The 18557-nt window shown below is 44.9% G+C and overlaps 2 protein-coding genes across 4 annotated transcripts in view; one reads left to right on the forward strand and one right to left on the reverse strand.

Annotated features, from left to right (window-relative positions):
• The window catches only part of LOC142557408 (CMP-sialic acid transporter-like), a 73535-nt gene that overhangs the window by 27506 nt on the left and 27472 nt on the right, over positions 1 to 18557 (reverse strand). The window lies entirely within an intron of this gene.
• LOC142557409 (uncharacterized) overlaps positions 5513 to 18557 on the forward strand; it is a 36073-nt gene continuing 23028 nt past the window's right edge. The window contains exon 1 of one of the 2 annotated variants that reach the window (XM_075669219.1): positions 5513 to 5842. In XM_075669219.1, coding sequence (XP_075525334.1) covers positions 5693 to 5842 — 150 coding nt within the window. In that variant the 5' untranslated portion in view covers positions 5513 to 5692. Of the gene's footprint in view, positions 5843 to 13164; positions 13645 to 18557 lie in introns of those variants that run through there. The other variant, XM_075669220.1, reaches the window with a different exon arrangement.

An 18557-nucleotide genomic window follows, 5' to 3' on the forward strand; every position in this document is an offset into this window, starting at 1 on the left:
CGGCACAAGTAGTGAGTTAAAAGGGCGCATGTCGCTTGCCATCATTATTTGAACATGAAAAAAGTCGGATATATACGGGCGTTTGTGCAAAAGTTTGTTATCACCACCGTCGTCATCCCCCTGTCGTCATTGCAGGTGTCGGAGACCACGGCAATACTTGAATGTCCGCTGTAAGCTTCGCTTATTTCGCTCGTAAATCGATCTCAATGCCACAAGAAAATTATCGTCCGCGTGAATTTTCAAATTGTCGTCCGCGCGCACCGTCGTGGCAACACCTTGTGAAGTGCGAGGAACATACTGGTCCTTTCAAGGCGTTTCGGCGCTCCATAAGGCGTACATTCAAACAACTCCGTTTCTTCCGCGTCTACACGTGAGCTAGTTGACCATTTTGCTGTGAGATAAATTCCCTCAATGTACAATCGTCACTGAAAGCCCTTTTCACTTTCATGTTCATCATGATCATCGTGTTCTATTTATGTGCACTTCAGGACGAAGGCCTCTCGTAGCGACCTCCCATCCCCCTCGTCTTTAGCACCAGTGGAGCCTATCTTATACCTCCAAATTTTGTGATTTCATCGCGCTGCCTAGTTCGTCTATGCACGCTGTAAATAAGTAAATAGTGAAACTTCGACACTGTCCTTGATAGGCTTACAATTTCAAGCATCCGATGGGCCACCTACGTAGGCTCTTTTCAATGCCCGGCAAGCTGCAATAAATGCAGCAACGCAGTTTAATAGGCCATAAGCTAACATACGAAGAACTCGTATATCGCCATCTCGAATCGAATTAAGCATAATCAACACATTCGTATGCGAAATTTTGAGTATTCCCCCTGGCGATGCAAAACTACCGGTAAGTTGACTACCTTTCCTAGGTATACTTAATTGTGGCACAATATACGCTTCGCGGAAAGGGACAGGAAAAAGGAAGACAGAGAAGCGTCAACTACCCTAACTGTTACTAACAGCCTCAGAAACATGCTGAAGAAAGACAACTTCCGCGCGTGCGCAGAGGGCCAGGGTGTGACGTAGAACAACGTGGTCATGATAACATTTTGAAGAAAGCACATTTCTGGCGGAATAGAATATAATAGATGCATCGCTGACACAATCAGACATTTCTTCTTCCTTTTGGTAAAGAGCGCTTTCAACAAGTCCCTGGCAGTTTTGTCCCTACCTTTGTCGCGAATGAAGACCTGCTCAAAGCATGGCGTACAACAACAGGCTTTACAGTGTGCAGGAAGATGCGCGTTGTCACACTTGCCAATACAATTAGCATGCTCCCTCAGTCTGTCATTAATATAACGTCTTGTTTGTCCAACATAGGACTTGCCGCAATCTAGGGGTACCTCATAGACCACACCTCTACACAGTACCTGAAAGGTTTGGCGTGCTATAGTACTAGCGATAGTACACTATCAATTGCACTATAGACACTTTATCATTGATAGTTTGATAGTGACTGAAGTATCTATCGTATTGATAGTACATTATTGATAATCTTGCATCATTAGTTCCCAACCCCCAACCGTAAGTGCGCCAACACCGTGCAGGAGTATCGCGATGGCTTGGTCATGGGTCGACCGAGGTTACCGTCCGAATACGGCTACATGAAAGACATCGTAATTTCGTAGCAATCGTCGAGGTCCGGAGCAGTGGCGGAGCGTGCACGGATTGCTGCGGTGTTTTTCGACGTGGGCCGCTTGAGGGAACGCCGTACAAAAGACAGCGCGCTCTCGTGCCGTGCTGGTCCTCGTCCTCGGCCATACAACTTTCTTTAGTCTAGAAAAAAAAACAGTTGCATTGCATCTGGACACGACTGCCAAAGTGTCCTTATAAGCAGAGAACGTGTGCGGGGATCGCGCAACTGCATGCGGCCCCAATTGGTTCCTTCAAAACAAGACTTGCACCATCACCTCAGAGCAGGTTCGTCGGCGTGACGTATAGTAGAAGGCGGGGTGCGGATGGGGTGGGGGAATTAGATAACACGGCTAAGCAATAAGTGCTTTAGCCATAAACTCTTTAGCCAATCAACAAGCACTCTCGCGCATAAATCTCATCCTTTCTCCTTCCGTCTTCGCTGATTACAGTCCGGATTCGGACGTCGCGGCGTATCGTACTTCGCTGGCAGCATGGGAGCGCTATCACTTTCCTTCGGAAAACCCGTTTACGGTGGACCCGTCTTCTCTGCCTGCTCGCCGTGCTGAGCTCGTACCCCGGCCCGTTGCCACGCAGGTCATATTTTGCGGTCCCTCGACAGGTGAGCGGGAGTGGAAGCCGCGTACGCAGTTTGAGAGAAGGACGGTCTCTTCGTTGATCCACTCGTGAGTTATGGCCTGCTTGTTGACTCGTTCAGTCACACGACCCAGCCGGAGCTATAAACTGATGCGCACGGACGGAGGGGCGCTGGAGCGTTAGGTGTGCGAAACGCCATCCAAAACAAGCACAGAGGAAAAGAGTCGAACTAGCTCGAACGTACCATCTTCCCGGAGATACAGACAAACTAAACATGCACCAGAGTCGGCGACAACCTAAGAACGCAATGACAAATGCAGGACGTGCTGTTCAACTAATAGATAAGTTGTAGTAGCGGTGCGCACAGCCGACTGCGTTCGCCAATTTTCGGAACTACTCCGCAAAGACACCCATTGGAACCTATGTTTGGATCGAAATATATTAATGAAACTCTGTCGGGAATCCGCGGATCCCCTATAGAACGCGGAGCTGGCAACAGAAATGCAAAATAAAGTTTGTAGAAAGGAATAATAAAATATTTTTGGTTTAGTTTTGTAGCGAACCATGCACGTGCAACAACGTTCAAGCTTGAACACTCCCCGTAGTAGGCTTAGTTATGCTCGGGTGTAGAATACCTCGGGGTAAGTAACGTAACTCAGCCATGATGAGCTCCATTAGCTGACACTCAAACTTTTAAAAAGATGCCGTGCATTGTTTAGTCTTGTTCAGTGAGGTTGTATTGTATTGTTGAGGTCAACATCCACAAAGATCCGTTATGTACTTTCCACGAAATTGTTTCCCATTATCGATTGGGCAGGGGGACATTTCCACCCCTTCACCCTAAATTGAACAAACCTCAGGCTAGCACACTCAGACTTCTGCAAACCCGTTCGTATCCCACTCCTCGGTCTCTTAACAGGATAGATCCTGCCCACTCACAGTCGTGCATCAAATGTGGTCATGACTCATGCTCTTTTGAACACATGCTCTGGCTGTGCCCAGCCCTTAACGCCTCTCCACTCATCACGAAAGAACAATGGCAGGAATCTCTCAAGAGCAGCAATCTCCACATTCAACTCCAGGCTGTCCAGAGGGCCCACGACATTGCGGCGGAACTTCATCTCCCGGTCCCATCGTGGGTGGCGCCACCGACTTGATCTTCGGGAGCCTTCGGTTCTAGCTCCCCAAGATCTCAGTCCCTCAGGACTCAAGTAAAGTTCTTGTCATGTCATGTCGGACTACTTAAAGTGACCCGTCGTGATACATGTTCGGCCCACAAGCTGCAATGGGAAACGGTTCTGTTGGAAGTCTACGGGCTCTTCACAGTAATTCAAAAGTATGCAACAGAAAGACGAAAGAGTGTTTATGGAAAAGAAGCAACAGGGTTGGGAGTCTTGCATATGCAAAATGAGCAGTCGAAAAGCCTGTGCTACGCGAAAACGCGTGCAACGCTTGTGTTCTGCACAAGCAGCTCGTGCGTTGCCACACACAAGTAGCTCACAGAATATGGTCTGAACTGTGTTATTGAGTAGAAATTGCAACAAGCTCGAGCAGCGCTGTTTTTTTTTTCCTTCACAGCGATATCTTCATTTCAAGAGCATTGCCAAACTAAGAGCCAAACACGAGTGCTATTCAAGTTATGCATAGAGTCTTTTATACCTTTAGTTTAAAAAGGATTTTTTAAAGCCAGCAAAAACACTCTAAAAAGTTTCACCCTTTGGGGTGTGTATTTGCTACACAACTATAACCGTCATCTGTCTTGCCCGCATTTCCTTTCTTTAACGCTGCGAGCCCGGTACTTCCCAGTAACGAACGGCATGCGCGTTATCAGCCTGACATAGCATTCCCGACCGGAAAGTAGCGGGCGCGGCGTTTTCAAGAGAGGGAATGCGGGCAAGGCAGATGACAATTATCGTCGTGTGGCAAATATACACCCCAAAGGGTGTAAACTTTTCTTAGAGTGAAAGGTGGTAAAATGTGAATACCAAGACTAAAAGCCAACAATTCCTTTTCTTGTATGAGAGTTGTGCGCGTTCCGCCCGCGCAATTATGGCTTGAGCAGAGTTTAGGCTGCATAGACACACTTACATAACTTCTATCCTACGTAGCCAGCGTAACCCACAAATATATGTTTGCTGTGTCTGCCACGAGCAATTAGGACGGATATTACACGACGGCTTTGTCCCTCATGGTGTAAACGTATAGTGAATGGCTTCGTTCAATGGCCAAATTAAACAGTGGCTTTAGCCAATTATGTTGCGTATTCAATTGCTTTATTGAATATATGCTTCAAACGTTAATCCTCAGTCACCAGTATTAAACAATTCACGTCAACGCACACATAAGCAAGCAGACGGTGTCAGATGTGTATGCATTTAGGGTGGCACCTGTCCGTTGAAGCCTACTTTATAGTGTAGTACTTTGCGCATGAACTTTGTTGAAGAGACAAAAACTGATGCATCTTGACTTTAACTTCTAGATTCTGAGGCGAAATTAAATAGAAGGACATGCATAGGCAAAATGGAAGTCAATAGACAGCCTTAATTTGTTTCCGAGTTGTGCTATCTTTTCGGAGTGCTGAACAAAAGCGACATTCAAGAACACGAGAAGGGCGCTGCTAGTTATTTGTGCGATCGTGTCAGCGGCCCTTTACTGTAGCAATGTGAGCATTACAAGGTAGATTTGCAAAGTGGCATATCTGCTGTCAAAGCGAAACAACAGAAGATATGTCTTGCGAAATAAGGTTGCTTACAAGAAACAATCAACAGCCGACGCACAATCGAGACTGCCCCCCACCCCAACTTCCGCCAAAGAAGTTTCATTTCTTTCTACACCCCCCCCCCCCCCCCGCCCCATTTTCGTCATAAAGGTGACGAGCTGACAAAGTGAGCAAGAAAAAGAAACGTCCGGCTGCTGCTGCTCCGGATGTTGCGTTATATCAAGGCCGCGTCCTCTTTCTACCACCTTCCTTTCCTTTCTTTTTTCAGGCTGAGTGAGAAAGGGACGTGGAAAGGGTCGAGCTGTTGCGGCTTCTCGGCAACTGCACCTGCTGCTGGGCCTGCTGGGCCCTATCCCAAGGCTCTTACTTCGAGGAGGTTGCGCACTGCTTTTGTTTTCATTAGAAAGGGTGCCTACCGCCGCCGAATCCCCTCTTTGACCGCCAACTCCTCCCCTCCTCTACGATTCACGCGTATTTTTTTGTCTTGTTCGCATCTTTCTCGCTCGCAACACACACGCGCTCACTCACCCGAGAAGGTATATAGTACGACCGGAGTTCGATCGTTCCGCGTATCGGCGTGCAGCGCACTCTTATTTGCCGGGTAACTTCGAAGTCCGCTGGCACTCATCTACTTTAGTCGCTCCTCTGTAGCACCGGTCTGAAGACACCGCGGTTTATCGGCAAGCCGACCGGTCCTGTCCTGAAGAATCTGCGGTCAGTTTAGTAGCGGCGTTCAGCGATGGCATCGTGTCCGTGGTCCGTGATCCTGATCTGTGTCTGCGCGGCGTTTGCGGCTGCGTTTGCGGCGGAGTTGCAGTTCGAGACTACGCCTGACGACGACGAAAGGAAAGGGCAGTACGACATTGGGTTCAGCCAGCGCCCGGACCAGGTGGGCACATTGGATACCGTGTTGCTCTATTCAGTTGCAATAGGGGTAGCCTGACTGCTGTCTTCGTTGTTTATTCATAGTAGTAGCAGTAGTAGTAGCAGAAGCAGTAGTAGTAGTAGTAGTAATAGCAGCAGTAGCAGTAGCAGTAGTAGCATAGTAGCAGCACTTGCAGCAGCAATATTAGTTGTCACAGTTATAGCTATACTGTTATTGATGGTGGTGGTTGGGATGGTAGTAGTAGTTGTAGTAGTAGTAGCAGACGTTTTAGTGGCGCAATCACTATTAGAAATAGTAGTATCAGCATTAGTGGGCATGGTAATCGTATTCGGGGCAGGAGTAGTGACAGGAATAGTGAAAATCAGGATGCAAGTCGTCAGAATACTAATTATAGTAAACGCGCTAGTAATTGTTGCGGTAGTAGTAACGCTTCTACATGTACTGGTTGTGGTAATAGCAGCGATTATAGCCACAGGATCGCTGTTAAAAGTAGTTACCAGTAGTACATATGATAATAGCAGCATTGGCAGAGGGAGGAGCCGCCGTAGTAGTAAGACTAGTAACAGTTATAGCACCAACAGTCGGAGTACTAAATGGAGTATTAGTACTAACAGTTGTAGCGGCAGTAGTCGTAGCGTTTGTACCAAACGATGGCAGTGTTGGAATACGAGTGTAGGTCACAGTTCTGGTGGTAACAGTGCTGCCAGCAACCGTCGAAGTGTTTGTTTAGTTACACGTAGCGTAGATCTGAGTACTAGTTTGTAAAATTGTGCTACTAAAGATAAATGTTAGAAGTCGAACTGGTGACGATTGCCACGGCGCAGCGGGCAACTTTCTACCAGATGGTTTTGATAAGTCTTATACAGCTGTATACAAATACAGCATGGATCACCTTTCTTCAAGCGCGTATTAAACGTTTCTTCATTCGCTTTCTTGCTTAGTATTGTGTAATGGAATCATCATCATCATCATCGATCTCCATCGATCTCCAATTACCCTTATCTTGCGCTAGCTGATTCTAACTTTTTCCTGGAAATATCCTCATTTCGTCACCCCACCTAATTTTCTGCCATCCTTTACCGCGCTTCTTTTCCCTTGGTACCCATTCTGTAACCACAGTGGTCCACCGGTTATCAAACCTACGCATTACATGACCTGCCCAGCTCCCGGTTACCAAACCTACGTATTACATGCACCTGCCCAGCTCCATTTTTTCTCATGTCAACTAGAATAACGGCTATCCCCGTTTCCTCTCTGATCCACACTGCTCCCTTGCTTTCTCTGAACGTTACGCCTGACATTTTTCGTTCCGTCGCTCTTTGCGCAGTCCTGAACTTGTTCTGAGCTTCTTTGTTAACCTCTAAGTTTCTGCCCCATATTTTAGCACCGGTAGAATGCAATGATTGTACGCTTTTCTTTTCAATGACAGTGGTAAGCTTCCAGTCAGGATGTGGTGATGTCTGCCATATGCATTCCGACCCGTCTTTATTCTTATTGCGTATAGCCAAGCAGTACAAGAGGCATAGATGAATATCTTGGGGAATATCTACAAATATTACACAGCTGTCTCGCTTCTCCACAAGAAAAGTAGAAAATCACTTAAAAGGGGTAAGGCAAGGAGACACAACCTCTCTAGTTCTGTTCACTGCATGCTTAGAAGAAATATTCAAGCTATTAGAATGGGAAGGCTTAGGAGTGAAGCTCAACGGCGAATATCTGAACAACCTTCTGTTTGCACATGCCAGTGTCCTGCTCAGCAATACAGGGGATGAATTTCAACAAACGATTGGGAACCTTAACGAGAAAGTGTAGAAGTAGTGTTGAAGACTAGTACGCTGAAGACATGGGTCTGAAGAATTCTTTTTCTCAGCAATCGCTGCACCGATTTTGTTAAGGTTTGTAGCATTTAAAAGAAGATAAAATATATTGACTGTAGTAAAGCAGCTTTCTTTATTGAGACCCTAAGTGTTTTTCTACAGAATTCTTGCAAATTCTAAGATGAACTGAAGTACGAAAGTTACGAACTCGGCAATGAAAATAATACTGTCACAGTGCTATAAACTGCTCCTAAAAAATCGAAGATGGAGAGAACTGATGTATGAACACAGCTCTGAAATATGCCACTAAGCTGTGAACAGAAATATTGCAAAACCCTCGAAAACAGTGTAACAAATTCACGTAAGCCGTAAATTCATATGAAATTTCTCACTTAAGGTGCTCTAACAGATGATGCTTACATAACTGCGATGTCAGTTTTCAGTGCACAGTTATGGATTTGGAATCTTCGTGCCTCAATTCTTTTGTAAACCTTCTGCTTTTAAATTGTTTTTCTAAAATATTCTTGTTTCTGAACCAACAATTCTGATTCAATGCATATACTTTAACTTACTCTCTCAGATGCAGCAAATTTTACTCAGGTCAGTCCAGCGGTAGTTTTATGAAAGCATTTCGCTTTACATGTGTTTCAAGAGGGAAATTGCAGTTGACCTTGAGCTAAACCTCCTTCTTAAGAAATATTTATTGATTGTTCAGATGCTTGTTTTGAGCTTGTTCTTTATTGAAACGTATGCTGTTCTGCGTGTGTGTGGGTGTCTTCAGTGAACGTAGCGCTGTTCGCTTCACTTTGCTTAACGCTTGTAATCTCAGCCTTACAGAGCTATGAGCCATTGCATTTTTCGCTCGCTTTTGTGCGCGAATATTGCAGTGCACGCAGTCAGGGCAACGCATTGCCAAGTGCCAGGAACACATTGGGCCTTTCAGTGTGTTCCGGCGCTCCCTAGGTCATGTTATCTAGGCCACGCCTCCCACGTACACGTGACCTAGTTGACCACTTTGATACGAGATGCAAATAGCTTCAGTATACATTCAAGGTCCCTGAAAATCTCTTTAGCTCTCATGGTCATCATGATGAGCATTCAATCTCTAATTACCCCTGTCTTGCGCCAGGTGACCCCAACCTTATCAAAGTGCTTGATTGTGCTGATTAGTGAGACGTCGTTGAGGATGTACAGCACCCGCAACAAATTTCCTAATTTCATCGGGCCACTTAGTTCGAATATGCATGCCTGTAAATGGACTGAAAGTGAAAGCTCAACAATGGGCCTTACTGGTTTATGAAGTATTTTGAACAGCTGATGTGCCAACCTACGTAGGCCCTTTACTTTGCGTAGCAGGTCATAGCCGAGTATTCGAAGGAGCCTCTATCACTATCTTTAATCAAAGAAAGCATAATCAATTAGGTGAAATTGTAAATATTCGCACTGGAGACATCTGTAAGTTAACTATCGATGGCAGTGACAGTTCCCAAATTATCACTAATATATGAAAAACTGTAGATAGTATTGCAGTAGTACTCTAGTGGTTGCTGTTAATAGCTTCCCATTTGTTGGTTAAAGCTACTGTCAAGACATTTGGTATAACTGAGTATAAATACCACTCAGTTCATGCATCCTCAAAATATTTGCTTAGCTAACGAATTCATTTATACGGGCGTCCACTGTGGAAATCCAGAATGTGACTGTCGCTAATTCATACCCGAAACTAACGAGCCTTGCACCTGATCGACAAAATTGCATGACGTTTTGATTATTTTGCAATCTCAACATGCAATGAAATTTCACTGCAATGCAGCTTCGCTCACTTACGACGACATTCTTTCCGCACTTGCTGAAAATTTAGGCGCTCAAAGGCGTGAACAGATTGGTGCGGTATCTTCGACGTGGGCCGCTTGAGGGCGCGCCGTACAAAGACAGCGAGCTTCACGCCATGCTAGTCGTCGTATCTCTCCGGATGGAGCTGCTTTGGGTAGTACTTAAGTCTTTTATAAAGGGAAAATGAGACAACCACCCAATCGTAGCAATTGCTACGAAGGGAACCAATACGGGTTACTCGAAGGAAGAGTCTCGCAGTTGAAGAAAAATTCGTCCTCGTCTGGTACTCGAACTTAAGCCTTTCTTTTCATAGGCCCCACAACTTTTTTTTTATTGTCAGACAACCAGTTGCATTGCATCTGGGCACGACAGTCAAAGCCTCCCGGTAAGCAGGCAAAGTGTGCGGCAATCGCACGTCTGCATGCGGCATTGCAACTGGCTCCTTTAAAACCACAGACCTGCTCCGTTACCTCGGGGGGCCGTCGACGGTGACGCATAATATAAAGCGGGGTGGAATTAGATAATACGGCGAGGGCAATAAATAAACGATTTAGCCATAAACGGCAGTTCAGCCAATAAACGAACACTCTCGCGCATAAATCTCGCTTCCGGATGCAGGATGGAGTATCTCCTTTTTCCTTCCGTCTTCGCTGATTGCAGACCGGACTCGGACGTTGCGGCGTATCGTACTTCGCTGGTAGCGTCGGGGCGCTGTCACGTTCCTTCGGAAAACCCGTTTGGGGCGTGCTCGTCTCCTCGGTCCTTTCGCCGCGCAGCGCCTGTACCCTAGACCGTTAACGAATTGCCACGCAGGCCATCGTTTGCGGTGCCTCGATAGGCGAACGGGAGTCGAAGCCGCGCACGCAGTTTGCGAGAAGGACGGCCTCTTGGTTGACCCGCTCGTGAGTTATCGCTTGTTTGTTGACTCGTTGAGTCACGCGGCCCAGCCGGAGCTATATGCGCACGTACGGAGGGGCGCTCGAGCGTTAGCTGTGCCTGAAACCGCCATCCGAAACAAGCACAGAGGAAAGGAGTTGAACTAGCGCGAACGTACCTTGTCCCTGAGGACATTGACAAACTAAATATGAACTATAGTGGGCGACAACCTAAGTATGTAATGACAAATGCAGGACGCCTGCTGCTCAACTAATTGACAACTTGTAGCAGTGGCGCGCACAGGAAATTACGTTCGCCCATACGCGGAACTACTGCGTTGAGGAACCCATTAAAACGTATGCTTGGTTCACCACATATAAAAAAGGTTCTGTCGGGAATCTGTGAATTCCTTATACAATGCGGAGTAGGCAACAAAAATACAGGTGAAAGTTCGTAGAAAGAAACAAAGAAAGGATTGTTGCATAGTTTTGTAGCGAATCATGCGCGTGGAAGAACCGTCAAGCTTGAATACGCCCTGTACCAAGCTATGCTTGCGTGTAGATAACTCCGCGTAAGTAACGTAACTTATCAATGATGATGATAGTTCTGCGGGTTTCCGCAGAACTACTACGTCATATCAATGATGATCTTCACCAGCTGACATTGAAACTTTTACAATGGCACCATGCATTGTTTAGTCTTGTTCAGTGAAGCTGTATTTGCGTGAACTACTCCTTCAAGTGATCGGCCGTGATCCATGTTCGGCCGGCAAGCCGCAATGGGAAGCGTTTCGGTTGTAAATCTAGGGGCTCCTAACAGAAAGTCAAAAGTAGGCAATAGAAATACAAAAGAGAGTGGACAGAAAAGGAAGCAACATGTCCACATCAGCTTGGTTTGGAGTCTTGCATATACAACTGAGCAGCTGCAAAGTATGTGCTACACGAGAATACACGCAGGCTTGTGTTATGCACAAGGAGATCAAACATTAAAGTCTCCCACAGCGGGGCCGCATTTCGACGGGGGCGAAATGCGAAAACACCCGTGGTACTTAGATTTAAGCGCACGTTAAAGAACCCCAGGGGGTCTAAATTATTTCGGAGTGCACCACTGCGGCGTGTCTCATAATCAGATCGTGGTTTTGGCTCGTAAAACCCCATAATGTTAATTAACGTTAAGGTTTGAGCTGCCTTATTGAGTGGGAACTACAACAAACTCTAGCCGCGCGATTTATTTTTTCTTTCCCAGCTAGATTTTCATATCAAGAGTAGTGGCACACATAGAACAAAAAACATTTACTGTCAACTTTAAAACAAAAAAAGGAAGCTCTTTTATAGCTTTAGTTTCAAGACAACAGGCTGTTATGAAAAGCTGCATAAAAGGTTATAAATAGGGACGAGCCAACAGCTCGTTCTTTGTCTGTGAATTGTCCTCGTTCCAGCCACACAATTACTTCTTGAGAAGACTCCATGTTGGACGGACGCACGTACATAACTGCTACCCCACCTAGCCAGCGTAACCCTGAAATAAACGTTCGCTGCGTCTGGAACGAGCAATTAAGGCGTATCTTGCACGCTGCCTTTGTCCTGACTAGAGTAGAGGTATTAACGTTCGCTTCTTTGTTAAACGAAGTGAAACATTGGGTTGGACGACTCTGTTCACCGAAGCATGACGTAATCTAACTGAAAAGGAAAAAAAAAAACGAAGTCAGAAGTTTATAGCTAGTCAAGGTACAATCGAGGAATGTTCTTGCACATGTTCCGTTTCGAAGCTTGGGTGCGTGATCACGTGTTCAAAATCAACATTGACCCGTGTGATGTGCTGTAGACGCAATCGTTTCGCCGATTGATTCACAGGATTTAACGTCCAAAAGCGATGCTCGGGCTATGACATGACGCCGTAGTAAGGGGCCTTCGAATAACTCTTAACCTCCTTCAACTTAGCCACCTTTAACGTGCAGCTAAATCTAAGTGCAGGAGTGATTCTTCCATTTCGCCCCTAGGAAAATGTGGCCGCCGTGGCTGGGGATCTAACCCACGACGATTAAACACAATCGTCAACGATCAGTTCTAAATATGGCACATAAGTGCACACATAAGGACTCATACTGTGCCTATATTGTATACATTTATGACGACCGCTGTCCTCTTATTCTTTTTCATGGTGTCGTTCCTTGCCCATGAACTTTCTCACTGAGGGGAAAATTTTTTGTTAGCATCTCTACTGGAACTCGTAGATTCTCGGACAAAAGTAAGCGGGACGTAGAAGGTACTGGGAAGCCAACGCAAAAATATCCATTGGTTTCAGAGTAGTGTTTTATAGAGCGCTAAACGACAACGACCAAATAAGCAACGAGACGGGCGCTGTCAGCTATCTGTGCAATTGTGTCAGCGCCCTTTGCCTGACGCAATGTGAGCGCTGCAGTGCGATTTGTCAAGAGGCGTACACGCCGCCAAGGCAGGCTGTCTTGCGAAATAAGGTTGCTTACGAGAAACAGTCAACAGCCTACGCGCAATCCAGCTTGATCCACTCAGGACTTCCACCGTAGCCACACTGCTTTATTTTTAAAAATTTTGTTTCTCCGCCTTCAAGGCCACGGAGCCGACAAAATGTGAAAAAGCCTCCGACTGCTGCTCCGGAAGTGGCTTTATATCAAATGCGTGCGCTCGTCTTCCCATCCTCCTCCTTTCCTTTCTTTAATAGGGGGTTGAGAGAGAGAGGGAGACGTGAAAGGGTTGAGCGGTCGTGGCCCCTCGGCGGCTCTGCTAGCCGCCGGGCTGGGCCCCAAGGCCCCCCTCCTTTCTTCCAGGGGACTACGCTCTGCGACGTACGTTTCGTGAGAGAGCGAGTCGGTCGCAGCCTCTCTTCGGCCGTCAACTCATCGCCTCCTCCGCCATTTGCGCGCTTCTTTTTCCACGTCTTTCTCGCACACCCACACCCTCAAAGGTGGGACGACCGGAGTGGGACCATTCTGCGTGGTGTCGGTGTGAAGCGCATTCTTTGCCGGGTCGCTTCGAAGTCCGCTCGCTCTCCTCTACGTTTGACAGCAGCCCGAGCGCCCGTCTCAATTCACCGCGCTTCATTGCCAAGTCGATCGGTCTTGCCCTGAAGAATCCCCGGTCAGTGTCGTAGCGGCGTTCAGCAATGGCATCTCGTCCGTGGTCCGTGATCCTTTTCTGTGCCTGCGCGACGTTTGCGGCTGCGTCTGCGGCGGAGCTGCAGTTCGAGGTCGACGAAAGAACAATGCAGCACGACATTCTGTTCCGTCAGCACCCGAATCAGGTGGGCACAGTGGGCACTGCGTTGCGCTATGCACTTGCAAATTGGGGTAGCTTTACTGCTGTCGCAGTGGTAGTGATCTTACCGTTGTCTACTTATAGTAGTAGTAGTAGTAGTAGTAGTAGTAGTAGTAGTAGTAGTAGTAGTAGTAGTAGTAGTAGTAGTAGCATAGTATACAACAATATTAGTAGTTGTGTTGCAGTTTACTGTATTGATGGTAGCGGTATTAGTAATTATTATTATTTTATAATAATATTGTTATTATCATTAGTAGTAGCAGTAGTAGCAGTAGCAGTAGTAGCGGTAGTAGTACTAATTCTAGTGGCGCGAAAACGACTATTAGAAGTAGTAAGCAGCAATGTTAGTCTACAAGATAATCGTAGTAATGGTAGGAGAGGTACTAGCAGGAACAGTAAAATTGTGGTACAAGTCGTTGGAATACTGATCGTAGTAACAGTATTAATAGTAGCTGTGACGGTAGTAACGGTAGAAGAAGTACTGATGGTAGCACCATCAGTAATTTTGGCCACATGACTGCTGTTATAAGTATTTAGCAGTAGTAGACATCCTAATAGCAGTATTGACAGACGGAGAAGTCGCAATTTGAGTAACAGTTATATAGCATCAGCAGTCGGAGTACTAAGCGTAGTATCAGTACTAATGGCAGTAGCGGTAGTAGTGTCGTATCAACAGTGGCAGTGTTGAAATACTGTTCACAATGGTGGTAACAACGCTGCCATTAATACTAGAAGAAATGAGTAAGGATACTAATCAATTGTGCACGGTGGTAGCGCCAGCAAAGCTTCTAATAACGGTAGAATGGTTTTACTGTAGTTGCATGTCGCGTAATCCCGAGTATTGCATAGTTTGCATAGTTGCGCGACTAAAGATAAATTGTTAGTATTTGAACTGGCGACAGTCACAATATGGTACAGTGGGTATACGTTGCACCAGAGTCATTTGGTAGTTCTACGCAAATACGGCGTGGGCCAACCTCCTTCAAGCGCGCACTGCACGGTACTTCATTCGCTTTCCTACCTAACGTTGCGCGGATTAGTCAGCGGGAGAGGCGAAAATGTGGACAGGCGAAGCCACGTCTCACTTGGCGTCCTGGCAACGCGTTCTCCACACGCATCCAGCGGATGCTTCGCTACATTTTTTTTTAAATGAATGAATGAATGGTTTATTTCATCATCAGTTCAAGCATACATATCCAGTGGTACAGCGGGAAGGGGTGGCGAAAAGGCAACTGAATGCCTGGCAATGCGCCAATCCCCGCCCAGACCACGATATTGCACAACACTCAGCGTGTCACTTTGTAATACATAAATGCAGTAAAAACAACAACAACAACAAAATATTGCACAACATTCTGCCTGGTGCTGTAATACATATATGCAGTGGAGGAAGAAAAAAGAACTAAGGCGTGGTTTTAATAAGTGGACTAGAACATACTTGACATCAAGAGCTTATCGAGAGGAAATTTCCATGGATGAATTTTAAGGCACAATACGTTTCTGGATAAAAATATACAAGATAAGCAAGCCTTACACAGAAGAGAAAGAAGGGGGAAAATGCCATGTTTGAAGCCTCAGTAGATGAGCGTGTATATATATATATATATATATATATATATATATATATATATATATATATTGAAAATGGCTACTGATCGGCTTTCATTCTTTATGCTCATAGCCATCATGTTATAGTTTAAAAATGAAAGAATAAGGTGTGTTAGTTTTTGCTTGCCGTAGTTGGTCTGAATCCTTTCACTGTAATAGGTGGTTTTCCTAAGATTATAGGTTTGTGTTTTCCGGGAGTAGGTATCCTGAAATATATCTGTGTTCAATTTAATTTCATTGTAGATGACTGTCGCTAGCTTCTTAGAAAATATATTTTCGAATTTTAATATGCTGTGCTTATAGAAAAGTGGAGCAGAAGCCGTTCGGCGCGGAACATTTTCGATTATACGCAAGATTCTTTTTTTGCAGCCTGTGAACACTATCTTTATTTGTTTTTGTTGTTGTGCCCCAGATTAATACGCAGTAATGTACGCGCGTGTAAACTAAAGTGTAGTAAATCTGCTTTGTCACCCAAAGGGGCAGTAAGCATCTGATTTTGCCAATTATGCCAATGGACCCCGATATGTGGGTGCGAAGATTATCTGATTCGACCAACTCAATGTTTCGTGAAAGATAACGCCTAGAAACTTTTCAGTCTGGACGCGCTCAATCAAAGCTCCTCGGAATATGAGCGGCGTATTGCAAAGAATACAATGGTTTCGGGGCTGAAAAATAACGCCCTTTGTTTTCTTAATGTTTAATTCCAGCTCATTTGTTCTCAGCCATAGCGACAAATTGCTAAGCCATAGGTTCGCTTAGCCATCTGCATATAATATAATATCTGGTGTCAGAAGTACGTTTACGATGTCATTTATATAAAATAAGAATGGAAGTGGCCCAAGCATAGACCCCTGCGGGACGCCGTGCTTTACCTTGCCCATTTGTGACTTCAAGTGCTGTATATCTGTATACTGAAACCGATTAGTAAGGTAACTTCTTATTAAATTAAGAGGCGTACCTCTTATTCCATATTAATTCAGTTTTTGCAAAAGAATTTCATGCTTGATCGAGTCAAAAGCTTTCTTAAAGTCAAGAAATATTCCAATAGTGGTGATGTTTTTGCTCAAAATGTTAAATAATTTGATCTTTAATAGATAATACGGCCTGTTCAGTACATTTGTTCTTCTTGAATTCATATTGATGTTCTGTTATAATTTTTTTGAGCTACGAAAGTTTGCAATTCGTACATATATGACACGTTCTATAACTTTAGGAAAAATGGGCAAAAGAGAAATGGGCATGTAGTTATTCATGTCATTTTCATCACCACCTTTGTAAATAACGGATATTCTAGCAATTTTCAATTTCTCCGGGAACGTTCCAGTGCTCAAAATAAGGTTGCAAGTATGTGCAAATGGTATACTAATGTGCTTTGAAACTGCTTTTAGAGGTTCTGCCTTTATATTGTCAAAACCCACAGCACATTTGTTACTAAAATTTTATATCAGCGAGGCTACTTCCGATTCATTCGTGGGAGTTAGGAAAATAGATTCCGAGACGCGTGCTTTAATATACGATTTGTAAGACTGGTCAGCACCATTTGAAATATCAGAAGCTCATGAACTCAAAAATGATCATTGAACATATCAGCAAGTACCTGAACAAGATCTTCCCTCTATTTGAAGCTGAGGGATAGCCTTCCCAGTCTTCTTTTGCAAAAGATCGTTCACAGCGTTCCAAATGGCTTTCTGATCATTGAGTATGTTTGCAAACTTTTTTTCGTAGTAGCTAATTCGCGCCTTTTTAATATCAGATCCTAGCTTATTTCTGACCTGCTTAAATTCAACCAAGTAGCCTAAGCGATTTGTTTTTATGAATTCAATAAACAGCTTATTGCTTGCTTTCATCCTTTTGGAAAGAGAAGCGTCTATCCATGGTTTTCTTGCCTTCTTGTTTATTTTATGAGCCACAATTGGAAAAGCTCAATTATAAAGGTCTGTTAACTTTGTTATGAATATGTCGTAGGCATTCACAGGGTCAGTATTATTGAAAATACAGCTCCAATACGTTTCGGCGACGACCTTCTGGAAATGATTAATTGTTTCTTGGTTAATTTTTTTTACGCTGCGTAAGATTTTCTGGATTTCGTTGTTTTACGCACCACGGAGAAAAAAAAAGCAAAAATCGGCAGGTAATCGCTGACTCCGGGTGTTAGAACCCCTGTGCATATCTCATTTTTGTAGTTAGTGAAACATAAATCCAGGGCAATTTCAGTCAACTGTGTTATCCTTGTAGGTACATGAATTGTGTTTTCACAACCAAAGGAAAGCATTCTGTCAGGAAAATATTGTTTGTTGTTGCTTGTAGTTAGCATATCTATGTTAAGATCTCCTGTAACAATTACGCGTGCGCCATTCTGTTCACAGCACTCAATTGAGCATTTCATCCATGCAGTTCAGGAAATCAGACACAGTTCCGGAAGGGGGCCTATATATAGCAAATACTAAAAGGCTTCGACATTTTATCATGACAGATTTAAAGTGGGAGGATATTGCGCTATATTCTTTGACAATATTGTATTTAACGCTGTCATACTAACGCTGGCATGCGTATACTATTCTATACCAACTGTGGTGAAAGAAATTATTTGGACGTCGGTCCTTGCGCGTTATTTTTTTTTCTTGCACCATGTCGAAATAACAACCCAGTTCCTCGTACGGACATGTTATGACACTACGGTTTGAGGTCTACCTGCGCACAGCGGATGCCCTTTAAGTCCACGTCGTGTCTCTTACAGTGTGTTTGATGCTCGGCGTACGCTTATTCTAATGTGGCAAAGTCTTGTGGTATCATTATTGCTAGAGTACTGAGCCTCACTCTCAACGAAACATTCATGCCAAGTGTTGGTAGGAGGTGATGACGATTTCGGCAGCAAAATAAAAAGAAAATTATGGCGTTTTACGTGCCGAAACCACTTTCTGATTACGAGGCACGCCGTAGTGGAGGACTCCGGAACTTTTGACCACCTGGGGTTCTTTAACGTGCACCTAAATCTAAGTACACGGGTGTTTTCTCATTTCGCCCCCCATCGAAATGCGGCAACCGTGGCCGGGATTCGATCCAGCGACCTCATGCTCAGTAGCCCGACACCATTGCCACTGAGTAACCACGGCGGGTGGCAGCAAACTATTGTCGATTTCTTAACGCTGTGCAAAAGCTGGGACCGCCTGACAGCTTTATACTGCGAAAGATGTGCCAAGAACCAAACGTAACTACAGACACGCGAGTACACGCGTACACTCTCTCGCAGAATCTCGTCCACGCTGGCATGGAGCAGGCACTAGAGCGGTC

Source organism: Dermacentor variabilis, chromosome 9 (assembly GCF_050947875.1).
Source record: "Dermacentor variabilis isolate Ectoservices chromosome 9, ASM5094787v1, whole genome shotgun sequence".
Taxonomy (NCBI): Eukaryota; Metazoa; Arthropoda; class Arachnida; order Ixodida; family Ixodidae; genus Dermacentor; species Dermacentor variabilis.